Source organism: Balaenoptera ricei, chromosome 7 (assembly GCF_028023285.1).
Source record: "Balaenoptera ricei isolate mBalRic1 chromosome 7, mBalRic1.hap2, whole genome shotgun sequence".
NCBI lineage: Eukaryota > Metazoa > Chordata > Mammalia > Artiodactyla > Balaenopteridae > Balaenoptera > Balaenoptera ricei.
The window spans coordinates 42142760-42160172 of NC_082645.1; the positions used below are offsets into that span (position 1 = coordinate 42142760).

The 17413-nt window shown below is 40.0% G+C and overlaps 1 protein-coding gene across 21 annotated transcripts in view; it reads right to left on the bottom strand.

Annotated features, from left to right (window-relative positions):
• NEB (nebulin) overlaps positions 1-17413 on the bottom strand; it is a 215667-nt gene that overhangs the window by 18709 nt on the left and 179545 nt on the right. For all 21 annotated transcript variants that reach the window (XM_059927862.1, XM_059927859.1, XM_059927857.1 and 18 more), the window contains 17 exons: positions 16709-16813; positions 16165-16269; positions 15434-15538; positions 15233-15343; positions 14405-14515; positions 14089-14190; positions 13874-13978; positions 9662-9772; positions 8957-9061; positions 8296-8400; positions 6160-6264; positions 4616-4726; positions 4094-4204; positions 3400-3513; positions 2794-2898; positions 679-783; positions 43-147 (listed from right to left, as the gene is read on the bottom strand). In XM_059927862.1, the coding sequence (XP_059783845.1) occupies positions 43-147; positions 679-783; positions 2794-2898; positions 3400-3513; positions 4094-4204; positions 4616-4726; positions 6160-6264; positions 8296-8400; positions 8957-9061; positions 9662-9772; positions 13874-13978; positions 14089-14190; positions 14405-14515; positions 15233-15343; positions 15434-15538; positions 16165-16269; positions 16709-16813 (1821 nt within the window). The remainder of the gene's footprint in view (positions 1-42; positions 148-678; positions 784-2793; positions 2899-3399; positions 3514-4093; positions 4205-4615; positions 4727-6159; positions 6265-8295; positions 8401-8956; positions 9062-9661; positions 9773-13873; positions 13979-14088; positions 14191-14404; positions 14516-15232; positions 15344-15433; positions 15539-16164; positions 16270-16708; positions 16814-17413) is intronic.

A 17413-nucleotide genomic window follows, 5' to 3' on the forward strand; every position in this document is an offset into this window, starting at 1 on the left:
TTATTAGGTTAGCATTAAATGGAAAATAAATAGTAAATATACCGAGCTGAAATTCTTTTGATTTTCTTTAACACGCAGTATTTCTGGCGTGTCTTGAACAACTGTAATTTTTCCTTTATTGTTTTTAAGGTCACACTGGTATTGAAGCTATGAAAAAAGAGCAAACATCTTGGTAAGAGTTTGACATTTTATATATTGTATTGTCCAATATTGTGTAAAGGAAGTTAAAACCTTATATTTTTAAAACAATTTCTACGCTACAATAATCATAGTCAGATAGCCAACGGGAATTTCTTTAATAAGAATTTTGTGAAGAAACTAAATTTTTAAAGCCCTAAAACTAGTTTTTAAAAAAAATATATATATATATCTCTTGCCTAGAATTAATTTTGAAAAAGATGTCACCACCAATGGAAGATGGTGATAGTTCATATTCAGTGACAGGAAACCACCAACAAAGTGAGAGATGGGTCTTTCATACTGTGAGTCGGGATTGAGATATAAGGTTGAGCCCAGAGGAGACAGGAGCACACAGCTCCCGGGTGGTGGGGGGGGGGGGGGGAGGGGTGGAGGGCTGCTGCAGGTAGATATGCAAGCACGTGTGCCCAGAGGCTTCCTTCTGGCCCCACCTCATCCCAGGTACCAGTGAGCTGTGTCTTAGATTCAATAACAACTCACAAGGCTGAAGTTCTTTTGGTTCTCCCGGATCCTCTGCATCTCTGGGGTGTCCAAAACGGTCTCATAACATGACATGCACTTCTCTGCATCTTCCTTGTACTTTTTCTGGAAATAGATTCCAAGAAATAAGGATAGGGGATAACACAGGGATATGGGCCAATGGGACCTAAAATAGCCCTTCCTGCTCAGCAGAGGGGAAGTCCTTTATATTTTTTTTGACTATTTAAGGATGTTAGGGAGTTATAAAACAGAGCCCTCTGGGTCAGTGAGTGCCACGCCTTTTCTTTCTAGGAGAACTGAGCCCAGGCAATTAATAGGACCTATTGTCATGGCAAAGCTGGCAGAGGGAGGCCCCTGTGGACTGGTCCACACGAGGGAGGGTGACAGCCCCTGAGGTTCCTGGCAGGGACTTGGGGATGTCTACAGTGAACTGGATGGAGCCAGACTATTCAACAGGCAGGTGGAGAAAAGCAGGAGGGTTAAGAGCCATCAGCAAGGCCTCCTGAATGCCAGTCCTTGGTTGGTGATGAGGATATTTTCACTGAGCTGTGAGCAGGTGTGGTCCAGGCTCCTGGCCAGAGCTCCCAGGGTGGGACCAGGAAATCTACATTCCCAGGTGTTTACAAAGTATAGTCAGGTCAGGCAGCTACTGCTTTAGAACTCACTGATTAGGAGACAAGCAAAAATTCTAATTTGGGGCTACTCAAGTAAATTGCAGATTCCTGATCAGCAGTGAAGATTAAAACAAATGGGGGTATATCCTGGTGTATGAAGGACATCTTACTTTTCTTTATCTCTCTATTTGTAGGAAGATGGAGAGTTACCCATCATAAGAGGAATCAGGGTTAGATTGTGTGGTTAGTGTTGATGACATAATCTCAATCTTGTTAAAAAAATTGATAATCCAAATGTGGGCAGTCTACTTTGTTTCTTCCAGATTTGCACACAAATTTTACATCCACATTATGAGACTGATTCTTTAATTACGGGTGGTAACTCATGCCTGTCAGAATGGCTATCATCGAAAAGACAAGAGATAACAAATGCCGGTGAGGATGTGGAGAATAGTGCACTGTTGGTGGGATTGTAAACTGGTTTTGACACTATGAAAAACAGTATAGAGGATCCACAAAAAATTAAAAGCAGAACTACCATATGATCCAGAAATTCCACTTCTAGGAATATATCCAAAGGATTCGAAAACACTAACTTGAAAAGATACCCTCACTTTCATGTTCATAGCAGCATTATTTACAATAGGCAAGACATGGAAACAACCTAAGCATCTATCAGATGATGGATAAAAAAGTTGTGGTATATATGTACAATGGAATAAAAACTGAGAAAATCCTACCATTTGCGACAACATGGGTGGACCTTGAGGGCACTACATTAAGTGAGATAAGTCAGACAGAGAAAGACAAATACTGTATGATCTCACATATTTGTGGAATCTAAAATCAAAACAAACGCATAGAAAAGGTGATCAGATTTGTGGTTACCAGAGGCGGGAGATGAGGGTGAGTTGGAACTGGAGAAAGGTGGTCAAAAGTGACAAACTTCCAGTAATAAGATAAATAAGTACTAGGGATGCCATGTACAACACGACGACGACTACAGTGAACACAGCTCTAACACAGCTCGATGTTACATGTGAAAGGTGTTAAGAGAGTAAATCCTGAGAGTTCACATCACAGGGAAAAATTTTTTCTTTTTGTTTTGCTTTCTCTTTTTACTGTATCTCTATGAGATGACGGATGCTATCTAAACTTATGGAAGCAATCATTTCACAATAAATATAAGCCAAACCATTACACTGTACACTTTAAACTTATACAGTCATATATGTCAATTTTATCTCAATAAAACTGGAAAAATAAATTTTAAAAAATTATGGGTGGTACCATGTAAGAGTTCTTCAGTACCTTAAAATTCCCCCCTTTATTTAAATTCTGATACAGAAATCTCAACTCTAACTCAAACTTGCGTCATAGACGAACCCCTTCTTTTTCACTGGGAAAAACTGTGATTTGAAAGAATCTTCTTTGGTATTAATGGAAAGACTTGTTCTTCATGATTGGGGTCAATAAGTGATATTCTGATGAATGTCCTTACCTGGCTTGAAAGGTTCTTGACTTGTTGGGCATGAATGATCTCCGGAGTATCAACCACAGAAGTAAAATTGGCTTTTTCCATTTCTGCTGATTGCTTATACTTAATCTGCAAAAGGATATCCAATAGTTGGGTAAATGTTTACAATGTGCACATTTGTTGGCTTAGTTTGACTAAGAAGTGATTAATATTTATCCAAAAGGATTCATTCATTTGCTAGCCAACATTTTTTCCCTATTGTGTTAAAGAGTGAGATTCAGAAAGAAAGGTTGAGTCCTAGCTGTTGAAAGGCTTACTATCTAGTTGGGGGCGGGGCAGGGTGGTGTTGGGTAGGGTATGGGAAAGCAGAAGGAGAGAGATAATCAACAGATAGTAAGGCATCAATTGTTTACAGAAGAGCTAGGAGAAGGACAGATGAAAGCAGCCCTGGCAAAGGGCCCCTGATCCTTTCATCAGAATGTATTCCACCATGTGGATATTTAGGGATGCCACTATATGTGTTTAACTGTAACTGATCAACAAGTAAGACAACAGAAGGACAACACTGTGTCCTTGTAATCACAGCTGCTTTTTTTGTTGAAAGACTGACATGGGAACAGTAACACTGACCTGACTGGCAATATCTGTAGCATTCCTGGCTCTGAGGAAGTCGGGAGTTTCATTGGCCATGGCATTCAGGCCTCTTCCTTTGACTTCCAGCTCCAGGTCTCTCTTATATTCTTTCTATAGTAGCATTAAAAAAAAAAAAAAAAAAAGTTACTTAACTCATGACTAGGTAATAAATGTGCAGAGTGAATACAGATCCACATAACATGCCACCTCAATTGCTGATGTCACCTTCACCTTTCCCTGTGGCAGGATGGAGTGGTGACAACAGCAGACCACTTTAGGAAACTTCTATTCATGCCAGGCCTCCTTTGGAATGCTTTTTAGCATTCTCTACTTAGAAAATTAAAGTATAAAAGCACACTTTAAATCTGGTTTGGTATGTAAAGGATTATACTTAGGTGCCCACCACTCCAGTGTGGTACCTTTATTTAAATGGGCACAACAAATGTATCAAGGTTAAATCAAATAATATTAGATAAATAACAGGTTACAATAGCCACTACAGAAACAGACTGTTATAATATCAACACATCCAAAATCGAGATATTTTATTTAATGGTTAATAATAATGTTGAATATGGAATCTGAAATTCAAAAACTCTCTTTTTATTGCTCTCTGGTTTTTTAATGCAACTTGGCTAAGAAGGAGAAGATGCTGGGTTGATTCTGTGCATGCAGTTGGCTGTGTGCCCACCTCATTGAGGATCTGAGTGGCATTCTTTGCTCTTAGCATGTCGGGCGTATCTTCCATTTCACTGAGACCCTTCCCACGGATGCTTTCCTCTAGATCTTTCTTGTACTCTTTCTATGGCACAAAATACAAGCAACAATGCTGACAAGAAAGCCTGGATTATTCCTCTTTGGTGAAGAGCCAAAACAAAACAAAAAATCCTTCTAATTTTAAAGAGTTACAGTTTAGTAAATAAAGATATGAATAAAGGCAGGGTATAAGCTTCATCAGTTACTATTCAATATCAAATAAGAAACTAGAAATTAATAGAATTCTGAGGTAAGCACATTTTATTAGGTATTCAATTAAAAAATTAGAAGAATTAACATGGGTAATAGATTAGGGGGTAGTACCAAACACATGTGAACCCAACTTGAAACCTGAAAAGTTAGGTGGTAGTGAAAATGGTAGAAGGAACATGTTGATGAGTGTCATTAGTGCAATTATTTGGATCAGGAGGGAAAGAAAAGACCAAATAGGCACTACCTCGCTGGCTATTTTGGTTGCATATTTGACATGTAATAAAGCTGGCGTGACCTCCAGGCCAATCAGGTTTCTGCCTTTAATGGACTCTTCATAATCTTTCTTATATTCTTTCTAAAGTGAGTAGGAAGGAAAGACAAGTTAAGAATGTTTATTACAATTTCTTTCTCAATCCTAGGAAGAAAATAATTACATTTTCCTTCTGTGTATGGCCTCTTAACTTGATCTTAGTTCTGCTAATGGTCACACATTTGAAACATGCCTGATTGTTCTGGAAATACTCTGTGTAGAGCAAATGGCCCAAGGAAACTCAGAGGCTGAGAAACTTTGGTGGCCTCTCATTCATCTCTCTGCCTCTGTGATGGGGGCTGGCCCTCTGAGAGTGGAAGGATGGATGTGCCACCAAGACTCTCAATCCACAGTCATCTCTCCTGATGACATTTTTCTGAAGGCAACAAAAGATTTTCCTTCTGAATTAGAAGTGACTCAAGGGGGAAAAAAACCAAAAATACCCCAGAGGAAGGGGAACCTGAGGGCACCAAATGCAAATTTGGCCTTTTTCATAATCATGACTATTATTTTAAGTCACTGAACAGATAAGGTGAACAATGTAGCACAGACAAGTTCTCAGGCTTTGCTCACTGTTGAGAGGAAGGGCCACGACCTCCCCCATCTCGTCTCCAATCCCTGGATGAGGCTGTCTTACTGGGAGGCTTGGAATAGATGTTGGAACTTGATTTTTGTCATTTTTAATTTTGACAGAATTTTACATTTATAGACGAGTATCAAGAATAGTACAAGGAACTCCCATAGCTGCTTTACCCAGATTCAGCAATTGTTTGAAATCCTTCAAAAATTTTCATTATTTGGCATTCTACACACCTGGAAGCTCCCCAAAATGTTACTTTTATTAAAAACCATTTATCTTTATGGTTGGAGATATACCCATGGAGGGGAGGCAAAAAGAAATCCAAAATAAGCCTGTTTCCCAATGAAAAGAGACTTTCTAAGATTCAAAATAAGATTCATTCTTCTCTAGTATTGCTTAAAAATTAAAAGAATTATTTTAGATGCCTCTGCTTACATTTCTAAAATAGGAAATATGTCATGTTGACTTGATATTTTGATAAAAATCCTGATTAAAAGAAAAAAGTCTTCCTTTTTGGGACTGGAGGCTTCCTATTAAGAGAAGAGCAATTCAAAGCCAACAGTAGGTCTGCACAGAGAGAACTTTTCATTCAAAGAAAAATTTATGTTATGTTCAAAATAATTTGTTTCAGTGTTAGGAACAGTTTTCTATGTTCTAATTCTATGAAAAGGATAGTTGAAATAAAACATATATGGTAAATGTTTACTATTCAGATCATTTCTTTTTATAATGGAGCCACAGGATTTGTGAGATGGAAAAGATTTTAGTCATCACATTTTAAAGAGTCCCATCATCCACAACTTTGGGATAACAACAGGCTGGATACTTCTGTGGGTAGAGCTTGTTTTCATCAGCTTGATGGTATATTTGCTGTGTGGTGGGTTGGTGCAGGACTTACCCCACTCTGCATCTGCTGAGACTCTTTGGCAGTGATGTATGTTGGTGTTTCAAAGTCCAACATGGGCTTTCCTCGTTCCTTTTCATACTTTTCTTTGTATTTCACCTAGTTATGAAAAGCTTTATGAGATATGTCTTCTCTGGCCAATTTGTAGACAGACACCAGTTTAGCAATAGTATTTTTAATTGATACATTATGTCCAGTGAGTGGTATCTCATTGCCACTCAAAACAGTTTCCTGTTGTGATTCAGATCCAGTAGCTTTTTGTTTTGGCCTGGTGGGAGAACATCATTACTGTCTGCAAGGCATGGCCAGGATTTGTGTTCAATTCAAGGAGACAAAGGAATCACTGCAGAAGAATCAGCTAAGAGAAGCTTTGAGGCAAGAAAGTGCCTGGGGAAACCGCCCATAGATAAGGTTGGCCAAGATTTGATGTGTGTAGATGTGAACATTTTAGCCAGAGCCTCAGCCAATATTTCTGATAAAAATCTCCAGTTTTTCTTTCATAAGAACTTTTATGAGGGACCTGGGGTCTTGATTTAATAGATAATGCATACAGCTTTAATTATATATCAATAACTCAATTGAGGTCATAACTGGTCACATATTCAGTGCTGCCAATATAGATTGGTATAAAAATGAAATCCAGTTGACTAGTTGTTGACTGACTTACTAACAAACCTGTCATTCTCAAAAAGACCCCCAAGGCTATTTTACAAATACAATCTCCTTATCCTCATCACATGTGACCAGGAATGGGGGGAGCCTATAGATATTCCTAATTTACACAGGAGACATTGAAAGACAGAGAGACAGAAGCCTGTGTCACACAGCATCTTGATAGCAAAGCCCAATCTCAGCTCTCTTGCTTGTGATGACACATTAAATTAGAGGCCCGGTCAACAGATGAATGGATAAAGAAGATGTGGCACATATATACAATGGAATATTACTCAACCATAAAAAGGAACGAAACTGAGTTATTTGTAGTGAGATGGATGGACCTAGAGGCTGTCATACAGAGTGAAGTAAGTCAGAAAGAGAAAAACAAATACCGTATGCTAACACATATATATATGGAATCTAAAAAAAAAGAAAAGAAAAAAAAATGGTCAGAAGAACCTAGGTGCAAGACGGGAATAAAGATGCAGACCTACTAGAGAATGGACTTGAGGATACGGTGGGGGGAAGGGTAAGCTGGGACAAAGTGAGACAGTGGCATGGACATATATACACTACCAAACGTAAAATGGATAGCTAGTGGGAAACAGCCGCATAGCACAGGGAGATCAGCTCGGTGCTTTGTGACCACCTAGAGGGGTGGGATAGGGAGGGTGGGAGGGAGGGAGATGCAAGAGGGAAGAGATCTGGGGACATACGTATATGTATAACTGATTCACTTTGTTATACAGCAGAAACTAACACACCATTGTAAAGCAATTATACTCTAATAAAGATGTTAAAAAAATTTAAATAAATGAATAAATAAATAAAAGGGATGATGTAGGTATTTTTAAATAAAATAAACACATTTTCAAAAATAAAATAAAATAGAGGCCCGGGATCATGGGCTGCTTTACAGATGACAGGAGAGCATTTCTAGTAATTTAGACCTCTTGGTTAATGCCCAATGGGGGACCTAAATAGTGTTGAATTTGTGATATAGAAGGTCATGTGACAGCAAGCTCCTTCTCTAAGTTCTTTCCTCTGAGAATCTTAATTATTTTACAAATTTTGCAGTTTCTTCCACACCCAGAGACTACTTCAGTGGTCACCTGAGCATATCACTCCTCTGCTCCAAAGGCTCCCTGTCATCCTCAGTAACATTTTCTAAGGGGTCTGTCTCCCCTGTGATGTAATCTTTGTGTTACCAGTCCCTGTCGGCAACCTGAATAACACATAGTGCATGTCTATGCACTATTTCTCCAACATATGTTGATACTGTTATCATTCATAACATAAACATTTGTTTCAACATGTTGCTAAATTCAAAGCCCCTAATATCTTTGGGTATTTTCTCAAGCAATGGTTACTACAACTATAACTACCATCCTTGGGGGGTAGGGGTGGAATCCATGAAAAATTTTGACATTGTAGGAGAATGTGCAGGAAAAAAGTCAGTCTTGGTCAACTTACTATACTCTGTAATTCTGTGGCCTCTTTTAGATGAAGCTGCTCCAGATTGTCAGGTATTGTGTGGTAGTGGCCTTTACTCTTCTCATAGTTCTTCTTGTACTGGTACTGAGGGGAAGGTGGCAAAAAAGGCACATTGATGGCAAAGCTGCTCAGCATTCCTATTTTTCCTCTTTACATTAGATATTTACACAGCAACAGCACCAAGACCAAATTAAAATTAGCAAACACTACATAGGGGGGTTAAGAAAATGTTTTAAAAGGATGAAGATCCACATTCAGTATTGTCAGTTAATACAAGGATGTAAACACTTAGGTTATATGGCTTATTCAAAGTAGGTTTTAAGATGCAAAGTTAAAAGTGAAAGAAACTATTCCAAATGGTAAGTCTATGTTTTTAGAAGGGGGAAAGGGAGTGGTTAATTGAAAAAAAGTTTAAATAGTCCCAAAATAGAAGCATTTTTATATTCTGAGAGGTGTTATAGTCAGTGGAGAACTGGTAGATTAACGTTGTAATTTGGAAGAATGCACTCAGAGAACAGGAGAGCTTTCTAATAAATATAGTGCCTCAGTAGCAGAGAAGGAGATGCAAGTGACCTCAGAGAAGGAATTTAGTTGCAAATGGGTGAAACAAGCTGTTTCTGGAGCAAATGATTGAGCTTACAGAACTGGCGAGTTGGCTTGTATTCAAGACATGATTCATTATCAAAGATTCCTTCATGTCAGTCACAGGTTTGTGAAGTTTCTTCAAGTCAGCCTTATACTTAACCTGTACAACAGTAAGGGAAAAAAGGAAATCACATAAATAGGAAATGGAAAATGGTATTAATGGAAACCATAATAAGATGTCCCATCCTGAAACAAATGCTGGGGATGGTGGTGAAAAACCATACCTCATTCACAATAGCCAGAAAGTGGAAACAATTCAAGTGTCCATCGACAGACAAAGGGATAAACACAATGCGATGTAAACATACAATGGACTATTATTCAACCATAAGAAGGAATGAAGTTCTGACACATGCTACAGAATGGATGAACCTTGAAAACATTATGCTAAATGCAGTAAGCCAGACAAAAAAAAGGACAAATACTGTATGACTCCACTTACATGAAATCTCTAATAGGCAGATTCATAGGGACAGAAAGTAGATTAGAGGTTACCAGGGATTGGTGGGAGGGGGAAATGGAGAGTTATTGCTTAATAGTTATAGAGTTTGTGTTTGGGGTGATGAAAAAGTTTTGGAAATAATAGTGGTAGTTGGACAACATTGCGAATGTAATTAATGCCACTGAATTACATATTTAAAAATAGTTAAAATGGCAAATTTCACGTTATATATTTTACCACAGTTAAACAAACACATACCTCACTTGTGAGATTATTAGCATCTTTCATGATTTTGAAGAGCTGGCTGTCTCTTGGATTGTATTTTGGTCTCTTGCCCTTCTCTTTGTTGAAATTTTCTCGGTATTTAATCTAACAGCAAATGCAAAAATCCAAATTATTCCTGAGCATCAATTAATTTGAAGACTGAGGAATGGAGGAAATGTAAATGCAAAAGAGTATGTGCTACACATAAAGGGGTCATATAATTTATTATCCAAATTAGGACACTTTTAAGAGTAAAAGTGACCACTATTAATAATTATGTTGGGACAACAGGCAATTGAGAATAAGATCAAGTGATATAGTATTTGTTTTGCTCATTTTTATATTATCCAGAGGTATGAAAGATATTCACCTTTTTTTGATGCAGAATAAAAATGCATGGGAAAAGGCTTCAGGCTAAATTCAGAGAAGTGATCTAATATATTTGATTCAGAGCATTTTGGTCCTCCTAACTAGCAAAACCAAAAACACTTTAGGTCTATTGCCAGGAGTTCCAAGAGGCTTTATAAATGATCAAGAAGGGTGAGAAGTAAGGAATCTAAATCGAAATCAGGAGATTTATTGTTATGTACTTTGGCTACATCATTTTAATTTTTTTTTAATTGGCAAAATAATTGGCATAACTTCTGAGTAAAAGCAGCACAGAATTTGGAGGTTAATGGCTTCGGTATAATTTCAGGCTAGAAGGAAAGAAGTGAGATAACTTTAGCATAATGAGAAAAATAAGATTAAATATACTTGCAGGATACATAAAAGTAAGAATACACAAAGGACAAAATAACTTCAATTTAAAAAATAAGCGCAATGCCTGGCACTAATATTTGCTCAATAAATGTGATCTGATTGAAGAAAGAAAGAGACAGTCATAATGCCTAGGTAAAATAGCTAAAGATGACGATTTACTTATAGGGATATTCAACAGAATAAACTGAAAGTGACAGAAACATTTCCTTATTGAAAAACAGACTGATGCCTTTGTCACTAGGATTAATCCAGAAGTAGAACTCTACTAGTTACTCACTCTAGGAATAAAGAAAAATGAGCAATTTCTAGAAGTTAGCCAGCTAAAAGGGCAATATTTGATGCTCCGGGACACCTAGAGTTTCTGTTATTGGTAAGATGAAAGACGCGCTCATTCAAAGTTAGCACACCAGGATCTGGTCACCAGGTATTTCACGCTGTAGGCATTTAAAATCAGTACCCCTCATGCTTCATCACTTTACTTCCCCACAACTTTACACATCCAGCAGAACAGGAACAAAAGGAGACCACTCAAATGCTAAGAACAATGAAATCTGCCACATCGGAGAAAAAGCATTCACAGTGCTGAGACTCATTTATTTTGAATAAATCTCCAGTGGAAATGTGTAGACAAAATAAGCATGCAGAACAGTACAGCATGATGCAGGCACACTGAGTCAGACACACAATGGAGGAAGCAGAAAACATAATAGAAAAACACAATGTGAATAAATGCTACAAGGGCTCTTCTCTGAAAGGAAATTCACTCCCCAAATAAAGAAATGCAAAGCCTGCTAAGGAAAGTCAGAGGTGGTGAGTTGTCTGAACCAAGAGAAAACTTTTCCTAAGGATACAGAAACCCATAAGACTAGGGCCGATCCCAAGAGCAGTGAAACACAGAAAAAGCAAAGTAAACTAGATGTGCAGAGTCAGACTGGGGAAGGAAAGATGCAAAGGCCCATTTCTGATGAGAATAAAATCCATTTCTTTTAGAAGAATGCTAAAAATCCTCTATCTTTTAGAAAATAACTCATTTCTGAGAAAATATTTGAAGAGCAGCTTTCTACTGGTCTCATTTCAGTTCTTTTCTGTTAATTTTAAGTAGATTTAAATTTCTAACTTTTTAATTAAAAAAAAAGAAGTTGTGCCTCCTCTTTCCACAAGAAGGCCCCAAGCAAGTTTAGGTGAGCACAAGTGCTGCTGGGAATCTGAGCCAACACGTTCGACCTTCCTTTTTGACTGGATCTTAAGAACTACTATATTTTGCACGATAAGGACACACATCAGATTCAGGACTCCAAGAATTCTCAGAAAGGTGCGGGATGAGGCAGGAAGTACAGTAAAACCACATTCACGTGGCACATGGAATGGAAAAGGCCTCTTTTTCTTGTTGACCAGGGAAGTGAGAGGCAACCACGCAATGCGGTGTATCAGCAAACGGCAGTCCCAGTGTCCGTTACCCCAAAGGGCTCAGAGAGTGTGAGAAAATGGTTTCCGACCAATTATTCTTTCAAAGTTCAATTACATTGAAAGATCTAACATCCAGTTGTTCTGCTCCTTTTCAGGGACTTGAACTGTATATTGGCGCTTCTAAAGACTGAAGAGCAGGTCCAAGAATTAGAACATGTCGTGCCACTGAGACTGTAAAACAGGGTGAAAGCTATGAGTGAACACATTTTGAGCAGTGTATACTGTTGATTCAGAGTATGTCTGAACTGAGAGACTGTATTAAATACCAGTCTTAAATGTATTAAACACCAGCAATGGTAACCAGCAGAGGCTTTCTTTGTGTGGTTGCAGATGAGATTCTCAGTCTGTTTTCACCTTTTGATTGGTGTCAGCAGCCTAAAGAAGTTAGGAGGCCATCTCCAAATCTACTCTACCTTCCTATTCCAAAGGCATGTTCCAGAGGGAAAGTTTCATGCAGGAAAAGACAGGTGTGTGCAAAAGTATATCCTTTGACAAATTTCCACAGCATTCTACACGTTCCAACACAAAACCAACAGAAAAGAGTGCGACTTGGTCAGTCCCCTGACCAAGGCTAAGAAGACAGGCGAGAGAAAGAGGAAGACAGATATATGGAATCACTGGTGCCAGTCTTACATCACTGATGAGCACATTAGTTTTCTTAAGCTGCCTCATCATAGGGGTGTCATAAGATGCGGCGCCGTGCCCGTACCCTCTCCTTTGGCCTTTGACGTATTCCGCCTAGAGTACCAGCAAGACAGCAAAGTCAGAACGGGGAGGGCCCACACAGAGGGGAAGTCTCCTTGGACCAGGGGCCACACCATGAAGCTGTCAATCCTGAGGCAAGCCTTTCCCAGGAAGTAAACCCAGGAAAGGGAGCTCATAAAACGATCTGGTTGGGACTCATTCTCCACATCATAGGATTCACTTGGGGTTAGAAATACAGGCCTCTCTATTTGTAAAACCAGCAAAGTCTTCAAAATTTCAACTTGTTTTTAACTTGCGAATGGTATGACCTTGGAGATTTAAAAACATATTAAAAATTTTTACATTGAAAAGTTCATGTTACATGTCATTATTCTTAGAGATTCCACTGTTTCTTGCTGGTGATTTCATATCTTGGTTTTGAGTACTTACACAATTCCATTAACTTGTAATAAAAATACCGCACAGGAGTTTTAAATTCAAAAACTTTTTAAAAATAGTATTTGCTTGTCATCAGTCATCTGAACTTTTTGTCTCCTCATAATTCCTTCCTGTTTTGTCACTTGATGTTACTACTTGTATCTTCCAAAAGATTGGGATCCCACATTTGGCATTGCTGATAGTCATACATACAACCACCAAAGGTATCCTAAACGTATTTCTTCAAACAAATACTTGAGAAAACAGACAATGAAAAGAAGGTAGGATCTCTGAATTGGAGAAGAAATAAGATATTCCTGAGCTCGTCTTTTGGGACTAAAACTTGGTCTTTGAAAGATCTGGTGGTTGATCCTGAGGTCTCTGATCTAAAGTCGGAAAACTTGTCATAACTCAGGAGTATTCTAGATAATTGGTCTCACAAGGGAAATTAGGTAATGGGGCAATCAAGTTTGGACACATTTCTAAGTCCATCTACTCAATAATATGAAATCTGCTAGAATTAGGCATTCCCCCTCAGCTCCCTGCGCATACCTCGATCAAACACTTACAACCCCAAACTGTAATTATTTAGCCATAGACATATAGTCTGAGGACATCTACTGCCTCTAGTTTCTAGCCCAGGCATTCAATATATGTTTGCTGAATGAAAAAATAAAAGTGACTGCATCTGATATAACTTTTCAAAGCTTTTCGTGATATAATTTTCAAAGCTCTGGAGTGCTGCAGTATCTCTCTGGTTGCTAATACTGCACTTTCATTCTGGGAATCACTTCTTCCTGCAAGGTCTTTAAACATCTCCTCACATCAGAGCTGCTGCTTGCCCATCTGTTTTACCTGGCTGCTCAGCTTGGCTGCCTTCTTGGCCATTTCAATGTCTGGGCGACCAAGCATGCTTAGCCCGTGGCTGCCTTCCTTGCGGTGCTTGGCTCTGTACTCCACCTGCATCAAAGAAAAGCAGAATGGGCAACACATTCTAGGTGGCCAGTGACCACCAACTACTTGTTTGCAGTGACCACTGGGGACTGGGTACCTTCTAAACACACCCTTACCTCGCTGGCCTGTTTGGCTGCCTGCGTGGCCTTCTTGATGTCTGGCCGATCGGCCACTGTTGTGTAATGCAGGTTTTCTTTAGCATCTTTTTTGTAAGCGACCTTTATTTGGAGAAAGAAAACATTTGCTCACTTGAGAGATACGCTATCTTTCTGAAAGGAACCTTTTATTAAAACCAAATCAACCCCACTATCGTATTTTTTAGACCACCAGATATAGAAATTAGGGTGACCACTCACTGGACCCAGCCCAGCATATACCAATGTGGGATCCACCAGCTCAAGTGGCCCCCTGAGAGTGAGAGGAGAAACTTACATTACTCTGCTTCTTGGCCACCTCCATAGCGTGTTTCACCTCTGGGGGCTCCAGCATGATGGAGTAGTTGGATTTTCCTTTCTCCTTGACAAACTTCTCCTTGTAATTTGTCTAAAAAGAGCCAGAATTACTTATGTGAGCAGAGGAAGCTGGGAACAGAATTGTTTTACTTGAAGAACTATGAGAAGATCTCGAGGAAAATCCGTGGCTCTCCATTTTGGTGCCATTTTGGAACTGGGGTCTCTGATACATATTCTAGTTCTTCCCTGTCATTTCTGTCCTGGAACCTGACATTGAACCACACACCAATCTTTGGAGAACTGATGACAAACAAATTAAACTCTTTCATTTACCATTTCTACCTTTTTAAAATAAATGGAACCACACAGGGCTCATAAAATACAATACCATGATTATTAAAGCATTATCCGTAAGGATGTAGTGGGCAGAGATTACTGAGACACGAAGAGGTGACTTTACTTTCTCTAAAATTGTTCAGCAGTTTAAGGAGAGGGGAGATGATGGGAGAGGCTGATCTTTACCATCAGTGCTCCCTCCCTTTATTACCACTAGGTTAGTGACATCTTATATTGCTAGACAATACATCCTATGGCCAAACCCACATCTGCCACAGTTGCCGTAATTGGAAAGCCAATAAATATTGAGTTGTCTTTTAAACCAGCGTTCAAAATTCACATATAGGTACTGATGGTAAGAGTGAAGTAACGTAAAGGAAAGTGTAAGCAAAAATGCGGCTTACAGTCTTTTGCTGGATTCTAAAGTAAAGTGCCATTTCTGCTGCCAAGAGTCCTGGGGCTGGTCACTTACATCACTGACGTTCCTGGTCACTTCCTTGACATGAATGGTGTCCCGCGTCTCCGGCAGTGTTGTGTATGAGCCCTGAGCCAAGTGCTTCTTCACATGCCGCTTGTACTTGTTCTGAGGCAAAGCACAGAAAGCTTGTTTAAATGCCTGCCTGGGGCATCAGTCCAAGACGGAAGGCAAGCCTATGGGTTGCTGGAGGGTTACCTCAGACACCAGATTGCTGACTGCCTTTGCCAGGAGGATCTGAGGCGTATCGGGCACGGCATGGCAGGTTCCTCTTTCCTTGACATGTTTCTGTTTGTATTTCAGCTGCAGGGGTGAAAAAGAGCATTTCTTCAGCTCCTCTGAGTCTCCTGCATATTTTTATTAAGCTCCCAAGTTACTAAATAGAGCTGGGAGAATAGCATCATTGACGGAGTAGAATCATTAAACTCAGTAAAAGATCTGATGCTTGGAAATCTTGGGAAATATCAAAAAAGGATTTTCTTTATCTCATGCAAGTTGAGGCTTTAATAACAATCAGAATGAATCTTACGATGAATCTTTATACATACAGCCTTAGTTCACAGCACTTTCAAATATGTCATTGGACCTTCCTGCAAACCCTGGGAGGCATTATTATTCCTCCTTTCCAGATGAGGAAACACAGGAAGCATAGGAAGCGTATGACCCCACAGAAATGAATACGTTTCCTTATAGAGTCCAACCAGGCCTTCAGAGTCCCCACTGCGGCGTGTGGATTATCTTGAGGTGCAGTATAGATCAGGAGCGGCCACCTGGCTGTAACAGCTTCCCACTGCTGCCGCTCTGCTCTGCCAAGTCACTGGTGTTGACCGTGGGCAGCAGCCTCCTCTATCCCGCGCGCCCCTGGGCACTGGGCTGCAGAAGACAGCCCTGAGTGAGGTTAGGCCTCTTGGAAGGGACTGAATACTTACATCACTTTCTATTATAGAATTCTTCAGGGCCAGCACCATGTCTTTATCATCAGTGACAGAAAGCTTGCAACCCTTGAGGAACTCCCGGTCCAGCTTGTATTCAAACTGTAACAGAAGAAAGACAGAGGAAGATGGGAAAGGGTGACAGGCACAGGAGGAAGCTGGTATTTGGTTAAATTTGCAGGGAGTCCCCTCCTTAAGGGCACTATGGGGATTTGCCACCAGGATGGGGGCAGGGGCTTCTTGGCTGGGCCCACTGCAAGCTGGGCTCCTCCTTTCCAGCCCCGACGCCAGGACAAAGCCCTCCTGGTCCTCCCCCGCCTCCCTCAGGACTCTGAGCCATTAGTGTTTGGGCCCAGCCATGGGAGACCAGGCTCTGTGGCCAGGTCTGCTTCCTGAGCTTGCCTTCCACGCCTTACAACCCTCCTGTCCTTGGATCTCAAATGAGCTAAGGTTAACAGCTGTGACAGTGGTTATTATGAATAAAGATTAATTTTTCTGTCTCAGGTATGTCATGCAGTTCTGACTGCCTCTCTTATCTCACATCGCTTTGCTGTAGGGATGACTTGGCGGCCTGGATGAAGTCCGGTCGGTCAGGGATCCATCTCCAGTGGGCTTTGTTGGCTTCATACTGCTTCTTGTAATCCAGCTGTTTTTAACAAGACAAAAACAAGTCACTTCATTCAGTGGCCTGAATTCACAACCGCACACGTGGCACAGAGGGACTCATCTTGCATCTTAACATATAACAAGTCATGGTTCTTTATGCAAGAGAGAGCCCCAAGTAAAATTTCTGTACAATGGATGCAACTAGTTGGCCACACAAGTTGTCCTCTTGTGGGACCCTTTGGCCTCAAAATAGGGGCTAAAATTTTTAAAGGCTCCTGGCGAAACGATTCTTCAAACTCACTCTGCCAGTGCAGTCTAATCATTTTCAGAGTCAAGTACTTTTAATTTCTAACTAAATTCAGATTTTTTAAAAAAGTATTAAACACTTGCAGTATTTACTTCATGCCAGGCACTTTTGAAAGTGCCATATATATATATATATATAAACTCATTTACTCTTTATCACAACTATATGAAATCAGCAGCTGAGGAACTGCCTAGAAGGGCTAAGTAAGCTGCCCAGGTGAGACAGCTAGTGAACAGTGGAGCTGGGCTTCAAACCTGGGCAGCCAGGCATCAGAGGTGCTTGTGGACTTGCTAGACTTGCATCTGAGCTGGAGAACTGGCTGCCTTGGGCTGA